This window comes from Erinaceus europaeus, chromosome 20, assembly GCF_950295315.1.
Source record: "Erinaceus europaeus chromosome 20, mEriEur2.1, whole genome shotgun sequence".
In the NCBI taxonomy this organism is placed as follows: Eukaryota; Metazoa; Chordata; class Mammalia; order Eulipotyphla; family Erinaceidae; genus Erinaceus; species Erinaceus europaeus.
Window position 1 is genome coordinate 44,628,453 of NC_080181.1, and position 20,110 is coordinate 44,648,562.

The following is a 20,110-nucleotide window of genomic DNA, read 5'->3' on the forward strand; positions in this document are numbered from 1 at the left end:
TTTCCTCTCTTGCTCTGTCTCCCTGACTCTGTCTATTTTGATCAAAGCAGCAATGACAAAACAAATAAATAAGCAAGAAGCTCCCAAAATGGCCCTTTTCCAAATATTCATCACATTTGTGAAACAAAAGTCTAGTTCACTGGGCAGATTTTTTTTGTTGTTGTTCCTGAAATGAGATCAGCATCTTTTTTCAGTCAACTCTACGACCCTGTCCACTCAAATAAAAATAATCAGGCGGCTGATTAAATCGTTAATTAAATTTCACATGTTACATGAATGGCCATGCTTCAACAGCAGCTACCTAATTCACAGGAACATGACAGAGCATCTGTTCTCTGGCTTGGCTTTTTGTGTCTCTTTGTTTTGTTCCCCTGTAATGACACCAATGAAAATGTCCTGGGCCAAGTACACAGTAGATAAAACATTGGACTGTCCAGCATCAGGTCCTGAGTTTGATTCCCAGCATTGCATATGCCAGTGATGCTCTGGTTCTCTCTCGCCCTCATCTCTCTCTTATAAATTAATAAATCTCGCTAAAAAAAAAAAGACAAAGAAATGGGCTCGCAAAATAGCTCAACTGAATAGTGTGCCTGCTTGAACCCAGTCCCCACTACACTGGAGGAAGGCTTGGTGCTATGCTGTCTTTCCAGCTCTGTCTCTTTACCTGAAAAAGTCAGTCCAGAGCAGTGAAGCTCCAGTGATGACAGGAGAAACAGAAAGAAAGGAAGAAAGAAGGTAGGAAAGGAAGGAAGGAAGGAAGAAGATAGAGGCTGGGCAAAGACGCACTTAGTTGAGTGCATATGTTACCATGCACAAGGACCCCGGTTCAAGCCCTGGTAGCCCACCTACGGGGGGAAGCTCCATCAGCAATAAAATAGTACTGCAGTTTCTCTCTCTCCCCCTCTCTCTCCCCCTTATCTGTCATTTCTGTCTCTATCCAGTAAATAAATAAAATATTAAAAAGAAAGGGAGGAAGGGAGGAAGGGAGGAAAAGAGGGAAGGAAGGAAGGGAGGAAGGAAGGAAAGAAGGAAAAAAGTAAAGGTCCTATTTCTAAGTAACTTTTCCTTTCCACATTCCTTCTCTGCCCTCCAATCAGACATGCTTTTAACACTGGCTCTCCTCTGCTCCATTAGTAATGACCTTAACCAACTCCTTGCTTAGAGGCTCCAGCACCAACAAAGCGAGACCTACCTGTGGGCCTCAGTCGTGGGGGTACAGGTGTACTCTGGGGGGTAGTAGGGCGGCGGGGGAAGCGGTGGGACAAACTCATCAAAGTCCAGGGTCTGGTGGAGGATGGTGCCATGGGGGGTCAAGCAGGCAGGGCTGGTGGAATGCACCCTCTGCGGAAAGAACTGAGAGAGAGAAGGAGGCAGAGTTACTTGGGACGACATGTGTGGCTCATGTCTAATGCTGCTACTTATCTGCAGGTGTTATTATCTGTGTGGGGATGTCCATGATTTAGACTATCAGGCTGCACTTAAACTGTCCTCAGCACTTAAACTTCACAACGCTGGCATGTGGGCTTGCTGCAGAAAGAACTCCTCTTGTTCCAGCCTCCTGATGCTTTTTTTTTTTTCCCAGAGGGGGATACACAGGATACCTCTGGGGAGTATGCACTGCCCTGTGCAAAGCCATTAACCTCCCACTCTAACACCTTCTTTCCTGGTGCCACTCAAAGCCAAGTGGTCAGAGGTGTCTGAGAGTCGCCAGCTCCTCTAGTCTGTCAGGTTCCTGTCCAGCCCCTCCCCAACTCCCACAAGGGAGGAAATTTGAGAAAGGCCACCTGGTTTCCCCCAGTTAGTAACTGGGAGGGAACGCCCTTCCCCATGGCCATACCAAGGCAGAAGCCCACAAGTCCAGTTACTTCCCTCACGACCAAGGAAACAAGGAAGGAATAAGAAGCCACCAACAGGGACCAAGATGGCGGGTGAAACGCCCTCCTTTTATTTTACTTTATCATTATTATTTTTAATTGCCACCAGCGTTATCGCTGGGGCTTGGTGCCAGCACTACTAACCTACCACTCCCAGAGGCCATTTTTTCTTCTTTTTTCTGTTTGACTTGATATGACATAGATAAATTGAGAGGGAAGAGACAGACAGACAGATATGGAAAGATAGACACCTGCAGCACTGCTTCACTGTTTGTGAAGTGTCCCCCAATGCTGGTGGGGACCAGGGGCTTGAACTCAAGTCCTTGTGCATGGTGCTGTGCATTCAACCATGTGTGCTGTCTCTTGGCCTCAAAATGTCCCCTATGAAGCCCCGTGCTCCATTATGCAGTCATTAGAATAAAATTTCCAAATGTGTCCCATTATACACTTGCTGCCATCACAGTTCAGAAATGCACACGAGTGGTCAGAAAAGAGAAGGAAATAGGAGGGAGCTGTTATCTCCTCTAGGAAATCCCCTCCTTTTCTTTTTGCCTCCAGGGTTATTGCTGGGGCCCAGTGCCTGCACTATGAATCCACTGCTCCTGGAGGACATTCCCCCCCTTTTTTTGCTCTTGTTGTTGTAGCCTTATTGTGGTTATTATCGTTTCGTTGTTAAGACACAGAGCAATGGAGAGAGGAGGGGAAGACAGAGAGGGGGAGAGAAAGATAGACACCTACAGCTCTCTAGTGAATGATAATTATCCCACCTTACCTAAGAAAGCCCCTTCTGGGCAAGGTGGTAGTATAGCATACCTGATAAAGCACACACATATTACAGTACACAAGGACCTGGGTTCAATACTCCAGTCCCCACCTGCAGGGAAGAAGCTTTACAAGCAGTGAAAAGGTGCTGTAAGACTCCCCCTCCCCAATTCCTCCAAAATAAATAAGCCCCTTCCAGACAGCTCCAATATGAACTGCCCATTCCAAAAATTAGGAAAACATGCATTCACCCTAGAATCCACCCAGACTCCTCTGAGTGTGTGCTTTCACTTTGGTCCTCCAAAAAAAACCTGACCTGCCACTTCCTGGCGTCTTTGTCCCTGAATCCTTTCTTCACTCTTGAGAAGAACCTGAACCTGGGTTTGCAGTACACTTTCTCTTGCCAACCCAGGCCCCAACCCGCCCAAAACTCCAATCTGGCAACAGGAAGAGCCCCCTCTCCATTCGTGTGTAAAAAGCTGAGATGAGGTCTGCACCCCCAAAATCATTCAGCTGTTTAATCCACGAATGCATTAAACTCCACAGTGGGTCCCTTTGAAACACCTAGTGTCTAGTGATTTTTGCAGTTCCAGGGAATTCACAGGCTTTGTAAAACACTGCTCTGAGGGAAAGAAGGGAATCCTTCATGAATTCTAGAATATTCTATGGACAACCTTAAGATGGAGACACTGCTCGAATAAACTGAAGTAAAGCCACTTAACTGAGACAAATACTTTGTTGGCCTTGCTTCCTACTGCCGCCCCTGGGAAGAACTGATCAATAACTGCTTCTCTTTCCATCCTCCACTCACAGCACCCAGGATGCCCCCTGTGGTGTGCAGACCTTCTGGTTCTAATCAACACATTGCTGCAAGAGCTTGTAGGTGCAAAAAGACCTACTTCATAGACTGTCTCATTGTATGGGAGTGAGGGAAAGGGAAAATGGGGTGAAGGGTGGTGAGACATGGACCCAGCATCCACTGTTCATGGCAAGGCACAGAAGGTTCCAGTCTCCAAGCACAGAGTGGAGTGTTGGGCTCTATAGGGGGGTTGCTGAATAGGCCAACATTTGAATGGGCCTGAAAGAATGTTAAGCTGCCTCTCTTTCTTTCCTTCTTCCTTCCTTTCTTTTCTTTTTTAATATTTCATTTATTTTACTTCAGTGAGAAAGAAAAAGATAGATAAGAGGCCAGAGTACTGCTCAGCTCTGGCTTATGGTGGTGCTGGGGATTGAACTTGGGACCTGGGAATCTCAGGCATGAAAGTCTTTCTGCATAACTATTATGCTGTCTCCCCAAGGCCAATACAGGTGAGATTTCAAGGCAAAGGCTTGCAGTGAGGTGCTTCAGGTTCAGGAAGAGGAGGTAAAGTGGTACAAGATGTACTTAAGAAAGTGCATCTTAGGTGTCCTCAGTTGAGTGCTCGTATTACCAGGCACAAGGACCTGAGTTTGAACGTCTGCTCTCCACCCACTCCCACCCCACCCCTCACGGTGAAGAAGCTTCATGAGTGGTGAAGTAGTGCTGTAGGTCTCTCCCTCTCTTCTTCTCACTGACTCACTCACTCACTCAATTTCTTTCTGTCTTATCTAATAAACAAATTTTACAAATTAAAAAATGACTGCTAGGAGGGTTGGATTCGTTGTACAGGCACTCAGCCCCAGCAATAAGCCTGGTGGCAATAAAAAATAAAATAAAATAAATAAGAAATTTTGGACATGGGTCTAGAAATTAATTCTTATTTCAGGGGTGGGGGGGCACTGGACCTGTGAGAGGAGCAAGACTAAAGCTCCTCTAAAGACTAAAGTGGCGGGGTAAAAAAAAAATTTCCAGGGCAGGGGGCAGGCAATAGCACAGCAGGTTAAGCACACATGGTGCAAAGCACAGGGACCAGCATAAGAATCCCAGTTCAAGCCTCCGGCTCCCTACAGAAAGGTTACTTCAAGGTCTCTCTCTCTCTCTCTCTGTCTTCCCCTCCTTTCTCGATTTCTCTCTTTCCTACCCAATAACAACAACAGCAATGGCAACAACAACAATAACAAGGCAACAAAATGGAGAAAATGGCTTCCAGAAGCAGTGGATTTGTAGTGCAGGCACTAAGCCTCAGCGATAACCCTGGAGGCAGAAAAAAAAAAAAGAGAGCGAGAAAAAGAAAGAAAGAAAGAGAAAAAGGGAAAATACCTTCCAGGAAGGGAAGTCTGGAGTTGACAGAGAATGGGTGAGCACTTCTGTGCAAGAACAAGTGAGGTCACAGGTCTGAAAAGTGTTCAGTGCTATGAAGCCAGCATGCTCCAGACCAATGGAGAGGGAAAGAAAGGGTAATGTCCAGATCTGACAACGGCTCTGCTTAGTATGCAGAGCAGCCAAGTGAGCTGGGATGGCCTTGAGGTCTCTTTGGATATTAGAGAGAGATCAATAACACTTGTGAGCACAACATGCACAAGTCCAAATGTTCTCCACCCAGGAGAATAAGCAGCATTCCCACGACTGCCCAAGAGGCTGTATCATCTGATCTGCAGGTTTAATTAAGATGCCATCAGACACTGGGGACTTATGAAAGGTTAAGTGACAGGCTCTCAACTCCAGGATGCCTGGGGCCGGGGGTGGAAGCGTGGGGTGGGTGGGGGAACAATGTAGGAACACCCCACTCTTGGCCCTGCCAACCTTGCCCTTTTGGAATAACAAAGACTAGTCAAGTAGTCAAGGTGACCAGGAGGTGGCTCACCCTTTAGAGCACACACTTTACAAGTGCAAGGACAGGGTTTGAGCCTCCAGCTTGCACATGGGAGCATCTGCATGGGGAAAGCTTCACGAGTAGTGGAGTGGTGCTATGGTGTCTCTCCTCTCTCTCTCACTATCTTAAAATAATAATAATGATAGTTGACAGGAGCAGAGTAATTGTGCTGGTGTCATAAAATGTGGCCATAAAAAGGAAAAGAAAGGGAGGCCAGGTGGTGATGCACCTGGTTGAGTGCACATATTTCAATGTGCAAGGATCCAGGTTCAAGCCCCCAGTCCCCACCTGCAGGGGGAAAGCTTTTGAGTGGTGAAGCAGTGTTGCAGGTGTCTCTCTGTCTCTCCCTCTGTATCTCCTCATCCCCTCTCAAGTTCTGGCTATCTCTATCTAATAAATAATAAAGATAATAAAAATTTTTAAATAAACGAAAAAGAAAGAAGGAAGAAAGAGAAAACAGTTAAAACTGGCTGTGGGCATTGTTCCAGGAGGAAGTTCACTGAGGCTCCTTTGGAGGCAGGGAGGCCTGAAGGCCTGGTACCCTCCCAGCTTCTCCTAAATCCAGCACCTGGTCCCCCCCCCCCACCTCCTCCTCCTTCCTCTATAAACACTCCTCTCTGGAGGGTGTTCTGATGTCTCTCCCTCTTTCTGTCTCTGCCTCTCTGTCCGAACAAAGAAAAGCAGCCCAGGAATGATTAAACCTGCACATGCAAAGCCCTGGGAGCATGCAGGTCTAGCAAACAAACAAATGAATAAAAGGAGAAAACTCTTAACAATGTGAGATTGCAGATGTTCTGGAGCTACAAGCTTTCTCTGCTAGACTCTGGACATAAATTGAATTTTCTAATCAGCCCGTGTTGTGCCACTATTTCCAAGCATATTAGAGCAATTCAGCTTTGTAAGTTCTGACACTCAGCTTAGCACTTTGCATCTCGTGTGCATACACATCTGCTGTGCGAGCTCCAAAGACTGTTAATGATCTCAGGGATGGCGTCATGGGTCCTATCTGTGCCAGGCTGGTGCTGGTGCAGAGACTCAGTCTGTGGCTGCAATGTCACAGACTCTGTCTTGCATCAAGGACACTGGGAAGTTATTAGCTCACCTCCCATTTCTGTCTTTCTCTTTATGTTTCTTCTAGGAGCCTGGGCCCTGGCAGATACATTCCCACTACTCCAGGGCAGTTGTTTTTCTATTCTTTTTACTCAGAGATAGAGGTAGAGATAGAGTAGAGATAGAGATATGGGAGAAAAACACCACAGCATTGCTCCATCATCCATGGAGCTACCCCAAGTACTTCTCTACCAGATGAGCTATAACACATTTCTGTGTTTGCTTGTTTTTTTTCTGTGTGTTTGTTTTTAAGAGTTAAACTTAAAGGTACTTGTGAAGCAGTGTGTGTGGGTGTGTGTATACCTCCAGGGTTTCTCAGTTTTTATCCCAACCCCTTATAATGTCCCCACCCACACTTAAAATTGATGGTAACCCATTTGGTGATCCTCTTTTGCTCAATTTTTCCCGGAGCGCTCCCATTTACTGTAATGGAAATCCATGCATGCATATTCATTTGGTTTCTAAGTAGGAGAATGTGCAATTATCCTCTAAATACCACTGTTGTTAATTGGTTTAGGAAGAGATAAAGGTGTGTTCTGGAAAGCATTTGACCCAGCTGCTGGGAACAGGGATGGGGTGTGGATGAACTCATTGCAGAGGTGGCTGCTGGGGATTGTGTTGCGAGCAGGAGGCAGCGCCTCCTATAGGATGGATGAAGAGCTGCAGCCCTGGGGGCTGGGTGGTGGCACACCTGGCTAAGTACACATAGAACGAAGTGCAAGGACCTGTACAAGGATCTGGGTTCGAGCCCCTGCTCCCCACCTGCGGGGGGGGGGGACCCTTCATGAGTGGTGAAGCAGGTCCACAGGTGTCTCTATCTCTCTTCCTCTCTATCTTCTCCTCTCTCAATTTCTCTCTGTCCTATCCAATTAAATGGGAAAAATGGCTGCCAGGAGCAGTAGATTCGAGCCCTGGCAGTAACCTAGGAGACAAAAAAAAAAAAAAAAAAAAGAATCATGACCCGCTGGTTCAGCTCCAGTTGGCATTCGAGTTACAGCCTCAGTGTAAGACTCCCACAGAGCTTGCACCAGCAGCATTTGCGTGGGCACCCACAAACTCCTAACAACAAGTAAGAGACACTGGGAACATCTACCAACAGAGGATTGGTCATGGGATGGATGTTCTATCCACATTTTGGATCCACGCAGGCATCAAAACACTTCTTTGCATACTGATACAGGTGGATGTCCTAGAAAGTTCCAGGTTTTCAAATCAGGTCACAGGCTGAGAACACAGAACGGTTATGCAAAAATGACTCGCAAGCCTGAGGCTCCGAAGTCCCAGGTTCATTCCCCAGCACCACCTTAAGCTAGAGCTGAGCAGGGCTCTGGTAAAAAGAAATAAATAACAAATAATCAGTCAAACTACAGGGTTGATGAATGGGGTGATCCCATTCTGTCTAAAAGGAGGGGAAAGTAGGAAAGGAGAGAGGGAGGGTGGGAGAAAGGAAGGCGCTAATATAAGAAGACTGAAGAGAAATAAACAAGGGGGCTGGGTGGGTGGTGGCACAAGCAGTTGAGTGAACACATTACAAAGCACAAGGACCTGGGTTTAAGCCCCGATCACCACCTGCAGAGGGGAAGCTCCCGAAGGGAGGGTGGACAACATACTCTGTGCTACACCTGAGGAAGATAGGTCGATACTGGGGCAGCATGGAATGTTCCTACTCATGACCACAGAATGTGAGCTCAGATATAGAGGGATGCAGAGGTCACACAGGCTCCTAAGCTAATTATGGGCCCCAGATCACATCAAATCGATGGGGTTTACAGTCAACAATATTTATACCCCTTTCCCATATTTGGGAGCTACTCTCTTCCCTGATCCAGCTTTCTGGTCCTTTTTCCAGCCATGACATCATCTCCCCAGAACCACTGGCATATCTGAGTTTAGGCTCAGGGGCAAAAAGAAAAAGGAAAAAAAAAACAACTAGGTTAGCCACAGGCCCTTTGGAATATAACTAAAATATGCCTACTAGCTATCTACAAAATGGAGGGCCCCTCCCAACTCTTCATCTGCACTATTCCAGCCCTTAGGTCCATGATTGGTCAACAATTTGTTTGGCTTTGTATGTTAACTCTCTTGTCAACCACCAGGTTCCAGATGCTAGCATCATGCCGACCAGACTTCCCTGGATAGACAACCCCACCAATGTGTCCTGGAGCTCCACTTCCCCAGAGTCCTTCCCCACTAGGGAAAGAGACAGACAGGCTGGATCAACCAGCATCTCTTGCCTTTGCATGTTTTTCTTTTAAATCATCAGGTATGGATCAACCTGTCAACCTGTCAACACCCATGTTCAGCAGGGAATCATTTACAGAAGCCAAACCTTCAAACTTCTGCATCCCACAATGACCTTGGGTCCATACTCCCAGAGGGTTAAATAGGAAAGCTAATAGGATGGGATGGGATACGGAGGTCTGGTGGTGGGAATTGTGCGAAGCTGTACCCCTCTTATCCTATGGTTTTTGTCAATGTTTCCTTTTTATAAATAAAAAATTTTTAAAAAAGGAAAAAAAAAAGAATCAAAACTGTGAAGGCCAGAAGGCGGAACAGCACACCCAGCTGAGCACACACACTACCAAGCACAAGGACACGGGCTCAAGCCCCAAGTCCCCACCAGCAAGGGAAGCTTTGCAAGCAGTGAAGCAGTGTTGCAGGTCTCTCTCTCTCCCTCCCTCCCTCCCTCCCTCCCTCCCTCCCCATTCCTTCATTTCTGTCTCTATGCAACAAATAAAGATAAAAAATTTAAAAGGTTTATATATATTTTAAAAAAAAGAATCAAAATAGCTAGCAGCCAGGGAGATAGTACAGTGGCTAGAGTGTGGGGTCCCAAGTTGGACTGCCAGCATTGCGTGTGCCAGAGTGATGCTTGGGTTCTCTCTCTTAATAAGTAAATCCAATTAATAAGGAAAGATTCTTTAAAAATCTATCACCAGCATCTCTTGCCTTTGCATGTTTTTCTTTCCCCACTTTTAAATCATCACATATGTATTACTCTATAGGGGAGGCTAAAGGTTTACAGTATACTTGTTGATACATGGATATAAATTTTCATCTTTCCATGATAGGTGTCTGCAAAACACTCATCTCCAAACTGGATCTTTTTCTACCATCACACACCTGGACCCCAAGGCCCCTCCTCCAGCCCCTTTCCTTGCCTTCCTTCCCCACAGCCCTTTGCTTTGGTGCAATATACCACACCCAGCCTGAGTTTTAACCTGTGTTTTCTCTTTCTGTCTTTGTTTCTTAAGTTCCACCTATACGTAAGATCATCTGTCCTTCTGTCCTTTTATTTTTGTCTTATTTCACTTGGTTTATTTTACCCATAGAAGGCAACTCTTTCTGTGTAAGCTCTGTGCTTTCCCCTACTTGAGAGCACTTACACAATCTACCTGGGTCTATGACTTCTGAACCGAAATTCTAACAACCCTAAGTCTTGGGAGGTGAGGATCTGGGTTCAAGACCCTGGGTCAGTACACAGGAGCACCTGCAGGGTAGAAGCCTCAAAAGCAGTGGAGAAGTACTCTAGTGTCTTCTCTCTCTGCCTGTCTATCTCTCCTTGTCTCTCACCCTCTATCAGAAAGAAAGAAATAGCCACTAGGAATGGTGGATTTGTACAGACCCCAAGACCTGGCAATAACTCTAGTGGTAACACACACACAAAACTATTTTTCACACACAACAACAAACTGAGGTCCAGGGGTGTCAGTACATACCTGTCTCATCTGCAGAAAACGTGGGGTGCCCCCCACTCCAGGTGACCTTGGATCCACCACCCCAGGCCCCTACTCTTATTCCACATAGCAGAAGGCAGACTGCTCCAGCACATTATAGTTGTCTGCAGCATCACCACTATGGGATGTTTTATTCCTATTACCTGGTGGTTTCCATCTGCATGCTTACAGTCAGGGACTGCACATCTTTAGCATGCACAACTTTTTGGTTAAATTGGCGTGATGTTTACAAATCAGGCATCAATTCTGCTGCAGTGAGCCAGGCTCCCATGGCACTTAACCTTTCCTTCACACAACACACCTGAGAAAATCACCAACACGGGGTCTCAGTGAGCAAGGCCAGGCGTTCAGGGCCGCTGAATAACTGCGTAATCATCAATAGCTGCCTTTCAGAAGGGACGCCCTCCCAGCAAGGTCAGCCCGGGTGGGTCAGCTGTGTGGATGTACCCTGGGAGAAAGAGGCTGGGGTGGCTGAGGCCGGGAGCTCAGGAGCCCGGGAAATGTCTGGACGATGCCCACCCCCCACCCACACCCCCCGATTGATTCATGTGCTGCCGTGGGGTGAGGAGGAAGAACAAATGGAACAGCTGATAGCAAGAATCACGGGCTTTTGCATCAAACACTTGGGAGGAGGCAGAGATGGTCAGTCTTGAAGGAACACACACACACACACACACACACACACACACACACACACATGCACACACACGCACATGGGGGGGGGAGTGGGAATTCCTATCCCTAGCATCAAAGACTATCCTGTCCACATCTCTCTGTTTTTTTTTTTTTTTTTTTTCCATCTGGGTTATCAGTGGAACTCAGTGCCTGCACAGTTCCACCATTTCCCATCCCCAGTGGTCATTCCTCCCCTCTTTTTTTCTTGCTTTTTAAAAACATTTATTGATCAGTGGTAGAAGAGAAGGAAAAAAAGAGAGAGAACCAGAGCACCAGATGTGATGCCAGAGGTCAAACTCAGGACCTTGTGCTTGTAAGTCCAAAGCTTTATCCATTTTGTCATCTCCTGGGCCATTTTCTTCATTTGATAAAGAGTGAGAGACACACAGAGAGAAGAGATACTGCAGCACTGCTCTATCACTTGTGAAGCCTCCCCTCTGCAACGGGGGGCCCAAGTTTGAACCTGGGTCCTCAAGTTTGATGACATGTGCACTCTGCCGGGTGAGCCACTTGTTCACTTCTTTGATTGTTGACTTTAGTGGTAACAGCTCAACACTGGCCTGTGTTTCATTCACACTGAGATAACGTCATCATTGTTTCATTATACACCAAGAATCTATTAATAGAATGCCTGAACTCTCTCCTGGCCTCAGAGCTTCCCCGAGACAGCAGTCTTCATCCTTCTTACAACCTTGGCCAGAAAGTCAAATGATGCTTCTAGACTCTAACCTCAGGGTTAATTATCAAATCTGAGCACAGCAGATGAGCTGTCTTGCAGATTGAGAAGGACTCATCTTCAAAACAACGTTCTTTGATGGGAAGATAATTCTGTAGCCAGAGGCAGCCACTAGGATGCCTGAACCTGCAGAACTGTCATTAAAAATACAGTTTTATTTCCTTCCTTCCTTTTTTTTTTTTCTTGCCTCCAGGGTTATTGCCGGGGCTCGGTGCCTGCACTATGAATCCACTGCTCCTGGGGGTCACTTTTTCCCTTTTGTTACCCTTGTAGTTTATCGTTGTTGTTATTATTGTTGTTGTTATTGCTGTCATTGTTGTTGGATAGGACAGAGAGAAATCAAAAGAGAGGAAGACAGAGAGGAGAGAAAGATAGACACCTGCAGACCTGCTTCACCGCTTGTGAAGTGACCTCCCCTGCAGGTGGGGAGCCGGGGGCTCGAACCGGGATCTTTATGCTGGTCTTTGCACCATGTGCACTTAAACTGCTGTGATACTGCCTGCCCCCCTTACTTTTTTAATTAAACAAAACCTACATTTCTTAGTGAGTGTCTTCTTTATATGCTGATAGTGCCTGCTCTTGGTGATTCTTTCCATGACATGGGTAAGGTGCTGGAAGAGGGTTCTGCACTCGACAGGAACATCTGAATCCCTCTTCATGAACCCGTGAACCCACACACACACCCACAGTCCTTTTATCCTTTAAAAGCCAGCCTTTTGTGCCTTGCAATGACTTGGTCATCCTCTTGGATAGGTTCCTTTCAAAATAAACTTTGCCTCAGTGAAAAATCTCATTGTCAGCATTTCACTTTCCCGTATCATGAGACACCAGATTTGTATTAATAGTTTTAAACTGGCTGGAGGGGGGGGGGAGATTTGGCCACCATTTTGAGTGTGAAGGGATAGGAAGAGCCACTCACCATCTGCAGGACATCGGAGGACACCATCTGCATGCAGCACATGGCAGTGGCCAATGCACATACGATGGTGGAGAGGACGTTGAGAGCACACACACTGAAGAGCAGGTCCTGTGGGATAAGACACAGGGGTAGGTCAGCCTCAGCTTAACAACAAAGATGTTAACTCCTCAGCGTTTCTCTCAAGGTTCACACAATAGTCATTCACTTTATGGAATTTAGTATTGTGGGATTTTTTTTTCCATAACCAACACTAATCTTTAATATAAGCATATCTGCTTACCTTCCACAATTTAGTCCTATGACCAAGTGATTCTTTTTTTAGTTTCAATAATTAATAGGTTGTTGCTTATCTAGGAAAATCTTGAAAGGGCTAATATTTAAGTAGGTGAGCAAGCTTAATAAACCACAGAATGCAACTCAAAAATTTGATAACTATTAATAAACTGTCAATCTTTAAAAAATGAGCTTTTATCTCGGGCTGGGGAGATAACACAGTGGTTATGCAAAATATTTTCATGTTTTAGGCTCTGAAGTTTCAGATTCAATCCCAGTACCACCATAAATCAGCGCTAAATATTGCTCTGGTTTAAATAAATAAATAAAATTAAGCCTTTTTTTTTTAAGATTAACTAAGGATGTGCATGACGTTGTGAGACACAATACAAAGAAACCTTTTGCCATATTGTGATTATATAAAGTATAATTTGGTTGAGTAAAATTTCTCTTTCTTCTCTCAGAACTTTTTTGCTGTTCTTAGTCCCTTGGAATTTCCAAAGGGGCTGAGAGTGATAAAGCTGTAGTGCCTTGCATTATGTGAACGAGGTGGCTTTTGATAGTTGCTGAAATTCAAGGCTGCCAGCCAAGACAGTAAACCTTATGATTGATGCTCCTGGCTGACAGCTCCCCAACTTCCCCTTTGGACTAAAAGCTCCAAGGGTTAGAGCTTTTAGCACTCCCTCCTTCACCACAAAGGAGGAATGAGGGCTGGTAAGTTCAACCAGTCACTATTGGCCATTGAATCAATCAAGCCTATGGAGTGAAGCCTCCATTACAATCTCAGAAGGAGGGCCAGGGGGTTAGTTCATCTAGTAGAGTACGCAACTCCCTATGCATTGAAGACTCTGGGTTTGAGCACTCCCTCCACACACACTATATGGGAGCTCCATGGATGGTGGAGTGCTGCAGTCTCTCTCTCTCCTCTCCTCTCCTCTCCTCTCCTCTCCTCTCCTCTCCTCTCCTCTCCTCTCCTCTCCTCTCCTCTCCTCTCCTCTCCTCTCCTCTCTTCTTTCTCTCTCTCCCTTTCTCTCAAATAAATGAACAAAAAATAGGCCTGGGGAGACAGCTGCATGGAAAAGCAGAGGTTTTGTATGCAAGAGGCCCTAGGTTTGATCTCTAGCATCTCATTAAAAAATGGCAACTAAAATAGAAGCCTCTTTCAGTGTACCATAATTTTAATATCTTTTTGTTTGGGACCTAGAAATTCCAACTTTGTTATTGATTTAATAAAATTGTAAGACTTCAGGAATAAAATTCCACACACACACACACACACACACACACACACACACACACGTGTGTGTGTGTGTGTGTGTGTGTCTGTGTAAGTCCTTGCACTCATCACCAAAGCTCCTGGTATCTGTCCCTCTACCCTCACTGCCACACTCCGCACTGTCCATTCCTTCAAACAACCATCAAAATTTTCACAGAGCCCAGGAGACAGTTTGATTATTATTTTTGCAAGTTTATTTAATTTACTTATCTATATTCCATCTACAGTGAAACCATCTAGTAGTTGTCCTTTTCATCTTTAGTTAGTGTAAGAAGCTCCTATTCCAGTCATTTTGTCCTAAACAATACAAAGGCATATTTTTTTCATTGCAGAGTATTATCCCACTGACTATAAATCTCACGACTTTTTTTATCCAGTTGTTTATGATGAGCAGTGAGGTTGCTTCTGCTGTTTTGACTCTTGTGAATGGTGCAGTAATGAACATAGAGGTGCAGTCCTTTCAAATTAGTGTTTTCATGTCCTTTAGGTAAATGACCAAGAATGGAAGATAATAAGACATTTTCACATCTGTTTGTCTTTATTGGAGCTTTACTGCTTTAACTCATTTTTTTTTCAGACAGAAACAGGCTAGACAGAAAGCTTCCTCTAGGGGGACAAGGGTTGAGGGCAGGCTAGGCCATGTGCATAACAAAGGTGCACTATCCCATTGAGCTATCTTGCTAGTCCTCGATTTTTATTTTCTGTACTGCTTTCCATAGGGGCTGCACCAATTTTTTCAACTTTATCAGCAGTGTTCACATGTTTCACTGACATTGAAATGATAGCCAGTGTGCAAATAAGCTGAGTTCTGTATATACTTTCATTTGTAACCAGCTAAGACTACTCACGCACACAAAAATAAACAGAAATCATAACGTTTTGCTTAAATATGTCTCAGGAAATAAATGCTGCTTTATGCCTCGTGGAGTGAGGGCATTTGAAACACGTGCCAAAAAGGTTTTTTTTTTTCCTTCTTCCTCTTCCAACTGTTTAATGACTTCATTTTTATTTTTTTTTTCTAGATAAGTGCACACACTACCTGGAATGGTATTCATGTGTTTCTCTGATTTGTGTTCATGTGTTTTTCTGGAATTCCCTTTCTAGCTTAAACAAAGTCTTTTGACAACTTGACCAGAAATCCTGGAAACTCTTTATAGGCAGGCTTATTCCAAACGTCAAAACAATGCAGCTTTTCACTGTGGGTACTAAGCTTTGGTGTTGACCATTTTGTTTTGTTATTCTGACAGAATGAAGGAAGTTACACATGTAGCAGACCATGTATAAAACAAAATCAAAGGAAAGACAGTTTTGCAAACTTAGGCAAATCTACAAATGACGAATTTAGAATTCTCTCTACTCCAAGAAATTTCTGAATATGATCACGGCAGCAACAGGACTCAAATGTGGGCAAGCAGAAAAGTTGGAAAAAGTGAATGGAGTGATGGGGATGTTTGAGACTTCTTGCATCAAATACAACACGCACTCAGAACCAGTTTGTTCTGCTCTGAGCACAAGGCAAACATAAACATCTATTTATCTGGACACATGGCCCTCAAGTCACCAGCTCAAACTAGAGTATCTTCTGTTCAACTTTCCCAGGTACTCCTTCCCTTTAAATTTAGTGACTGTCCAGCTTATACACATATATCTGGACAGTTTACCCAGCTTGTTGCTGCTTTTTCTCCTTCCTCCTCTTCCACTTCTTCTTTGACTCAAGGGTTATTTCTGGGGCTCAGTGCTTATACTACAAATTCACACTGCTCCTGGTGGCCATTTCCTCCCCCCCCCATTTTTATTGCATAGGACAGAGAGAAATTGAGAGATAAGGGGGAGTTAGAGAGGGATAAAGACAGACACCTGCGGACCTACTTCACTGCTTGTAAAGTGTACCCCCTGCAGGTGGGGAGCTGAGTGCTTGAACCTGGATTCTTGCACAGCCCAGCTTGCTTCTTCTAATTCATCCCACACCCAGGCAAAGTATTTAAAAGGCTTCTCCAATTCAAGTTCGTTCCCTGCCTCCCTTCCCACCAGGGTTACTACTGGAGCTCAGTGTCTGCATGACTCTACCATTTAATGGCCATTTTTCTTTCTTTTGATTTTATTATTTGATAGAACAGAGAAACTGTGACAGCACTGCTTTACTGATAGTGAAGATTCCTCCCTACAAGTGGGAGCTGGGTCCTTGAACTCTGATCCTTGAGTATGATAATGTGTATGTGCTCAATCAGGTGTGATATCACCCATCCCCTTTCTTTCTTTTTGATAAAGGGTGAGAGGCATAGAGAAATAGAGGTAGAGACAGAGAGGAGAGACACTGCTTCATAGCTTGTGAAGCTTCCCCCACTGCAGGGGGTGCTGGGGGCTTGAACCTGAGTCCTTGAGTATAATAATGTGCATGGTCCACTGGGTAAGCCTGGCCCTTAATCACAATTATTTCTTCTGCTTCCCTGTCTCTCTGAATGTCAGTACACTCCCATCTCCATAATTAGAAGACATTTATTTTCTATGCAGACTCATTCAGAATAGGTGATGGGTATTTGAAAACTTCTAGCATATTTTATAATTCTTCTCTGAGTTTTAAGTTTAGACTAGAAGGAAATGATATGCTTGATTTCCTACCCCACACAGAAAGAAAAACTCACCATTACTTTCCAGTCAAGTCATGTGAGAGCAAGGCTCTGCACAATGAACTCTTGCTGGTAGTATAATCTGTGTGTATTGTGTGTGTGTGTCCGTGCATGTACCTAAAATCTGACTTCATTTTCCATAAAATATCTCCAGTGATAAGCACATCCTGGATCTGATCCCAAGCCATTTAAATAGTCTCTGCAGAAATCAGTTCCCCCAGGGAGAAGTTTGTGCAGCTGTCTTGAATGCTGACCCTACAGAAGGAGCTAAAATTAGGCTGTCAGATGCAAAAGGTAAGTGATTCACGGAGGGATCTGTAAAAGCCATAATTTCACGATGCAAACAAAGATTCTCCAAGTTTTAGTGAATGTTGACATAGCGGAGGCCTCCCAGGCACCATCAATAACACAGATGTTACTGCAAGAGGACCTGTTTGCTCCTCCCACCACATGGACTGTGTGCTCAGAGACATAATGAACTTTGAGCACGAACCCATGAGGAAACCTACACAGTGGAACAGAGCTGTGCTCCAGCTGGTAACCCCAAACCTGTCCTTGTGCATGCTAAAGCAATAACTTCAAGCCTTTAGCTGATGGCTGCAAACTGCCTGAACTATAATTGGTATCAATAGTTGTAATTCACAGACCAAGTATTTTCTTCCAGTTCTGTCAGATTTTAAGAACAAGAAAACTATGTGTGACTTGGATGATATTCAAGAAAAGGTCATCAGGTAAAATAGGTTCCTTTGTGCATATTTACCAGTGTAAATGTATATACAAATGTCTTTGTGTATGTATAATACACACACACACACACACACACACACACATATATATATATATGGAGGGGGGAGAGAGAGATTTTAATCCTTTGAAACCTTCCCTTTGGATTACATCTTAGGCTAAGTGGTTGCTCAAGAGTATGTTATTTGATTTCCACAGATTTGTGGAATTTCTCATTTTCTTGCTGTTACTGATTTCTAGTTTCATTCCACTGTGGTCAGAAAAAAAATTAGATGGTATGATTTCAATCATAAATTTGCTAAGCTTCATTTTGTGATCTGGTGTGTGCCCCCTCCTTGAGAATGTTCCACATGTGAAGAATGTGTTAGGGTGCTGTGGGGGAGAAGAGAGTGTAGGCTAGGGGGATTTTGTTCCAGTCCACGGCTGATTTTTCTGTCTGGATATTCTGTCCATTACTGAGACCAGAGTATTAAAGTCTCCCACTGTGATTGGGTTGCTGATTTCTCCTTGTCAATACCTGTTTCGTGGGTTTAGATTCTCTGCTGCCAAGAGCACATGTCATTGTGATTACTGTAGCTTCCTTAACAAAAAAAAACTATTCATGGGGTTTGGGCAGTAGTGCAGTGCGTTAAGTGCACGTGGTGCAAAATGCAAGGACTGGTGGAAGGATCCTGGTTCGAGCCCCCGGATCCCCACCTGGACGGGAGTCGCTTCACAGGCAGTGAAGCAGGTCTGCAGGTGTCTGTCTTTCTCTTCCCTTCTCTGTCATCCCCTCCTCTCTCCATTATTCTCTGTCCTATCCAACAACAATGACATCAATAACAACGATCATAATAACCACACAATGGTAAAACAACCAGGGTAACAAAAGGGAAAAAATGGCCTCCAGGAGCAGTGGATTCGTGGTGCAGGCACCGAGCCCCGGCAATAACCCTGGAGGCAAAATAAAATTATTCATTTACTTTATTTGATAGGACAGAGAGAAATTTAGAGGGAAGGGTGATAGAGAGGGAGAGAGATAGGCTTCACTGCTTGTGAAGCTTTTCTCCTGCAGGTGGGAACTTGGGGCTTGAACCCAGGTCCTTACGCACTGTAACATGTGTACTTAACCAGCTGTGCCACTGGCTGCCCCTTACTGTAGCTTCCTGTTGAGTTGATCCTTAAATCACAATGAAATGACCTTTATTGCCACAGTTCCTGACACCGTCAGTAGTGTCTGGTGTTAGCAGAGCGACTCTTGTTTCTTCTGGTTGTCCTTTGCATGAAATAGCTCTCGGCTATTCTTTCACTTCCAGCCCATGTGAGTCCTTGGATCTAAAGTGGATGATAGGCCAGGAGACAGCTCAACCAGTAGAGCACACACTTTGTCATGTTCAAGACCTGGGTTCCAGCATCCAGCACCACATGGGAGCACCATGCACTGGTGAAGCTTTATGAGCAGTGGTGTGCTGCTAGGGTGTCTTTTCTCCTCTCTCTCTCACTCTCTCCCCCAAAACAAAAGAATCCACTGGAAGCAGTGGAATGGTACAGGCATGAAGTCCCAGTGAAAACTCTAACAGGAAAAAATAAAGATGATGAACAGGGATGATCTTGGAATAAATATGTACCATATTAAAATCAATTCCAAATAAGTTAAGGAGATTAATGTGAAAAATAAAGTCAAGTAAAATAAATATATGAGAATACCTTTACGCCCTTAAAGTATGGGGTGGAGGTGTAGAAAACACTAACCATATAAAAAAAAAAGTCAAAGACAAACAGCCAATAGAAAAACAGGCAGCAGACAAGAAAGATGATTCTTGGAAGAGGAAACACGAATAAACATCTTGAAAGGATGATCAATTTCAGTAGCAGCTGAAGAATCCAAACATTGACCATCTGCTAGAGAATGGAAAAATCTATCAACATGGATGCCAAAGGCTGGAGATGAAGATCAGTGAGGATTCCAACACATTTCTGGTAGGAGTAAAAACGGACACGATCACTTTGGAAAATAATGAGGCATCATCTTTTGGTGTTGGATATTGACAGTGTCTACTCCATCTCTTCTATCATGTTTAAGATCCAGAGCTGAGCCTTGGCACCACATGGGAAGTGCTACAGCACCAGAGGAATTTCGAGTTCTTTGGTGTGATTCTTGTTCTGTCTCTGTCTCCCTTTCACCATCTTCTTAAATGACATCCAACACACATTCCATTTCCCCTGTCCATTGTTGCATTAAGAGACACTAATTGAAAATTATGGAAGACGCAAAATAATCTGGGAAAAGACCAAAGTGAAAGGATTGTCCCACTAGATATGAATGTCTTTGATTAAAACAAACAAACAAAAAAACAAAAACAGCTATTAAGACAGTGTAGAATCAATAAAAAAAAAAGCAGAAGGGAGTCGGGCTGTAGCGCAGCGGGTTAAGCGCAGGTGGCGCAAAGCACAAGGACCGGCATAAGGATCCCGGTTCGAACCCCGGCTCCCCACCTGCAGGGGAGTCGCTTCACAGGCGATGAAGCAGGTCTGCAGGTGTCTGTCTTTCTCTCCTCCTCTCTGTCTTCCCCTCCTCTCTCCATTTCTCTCTGTCCTATCCAACAACGACAACAATAATAACTACAACAGTAAAACAACAAGGGCAACAAAAGGGAATAAATAAA

At 44.6% G+C, this 20,110-nt stretch overlaps 1 protein-coding gene across 3 annotated transcripts in view; it reads right to left on the reverse strand.

Moving 5' to 3' along the window:
* Positions 1 to 20,110, reverse strand: part of ENTREP2 (endosomal transmembrane epsin interactor 2) — a 353,123-nt gene that overhangs the window by 17,595 nt on the left and 315,418 nt on the right. For all 3 annotated transcript variants that reach the window (XM_060179288.1, XM_016185083.2, XM_060179289.1), the window contains 2 exons: positions 12,546 to 12,653; positions 1,193 to 1,353 (listed from right to left, as the gene is read on the reverse strand). In XM_060179288.1, coding sequence (XP_060035271.1) covers positions 1,193 to 1,353; positions 12,546 to 12,653 — 269 coding nt within the window. The remainder of the gene's footprint in view (positions 1 to 1,192; positions 1,354 to 12,545; positions 12,654 to 20,110) is intronic.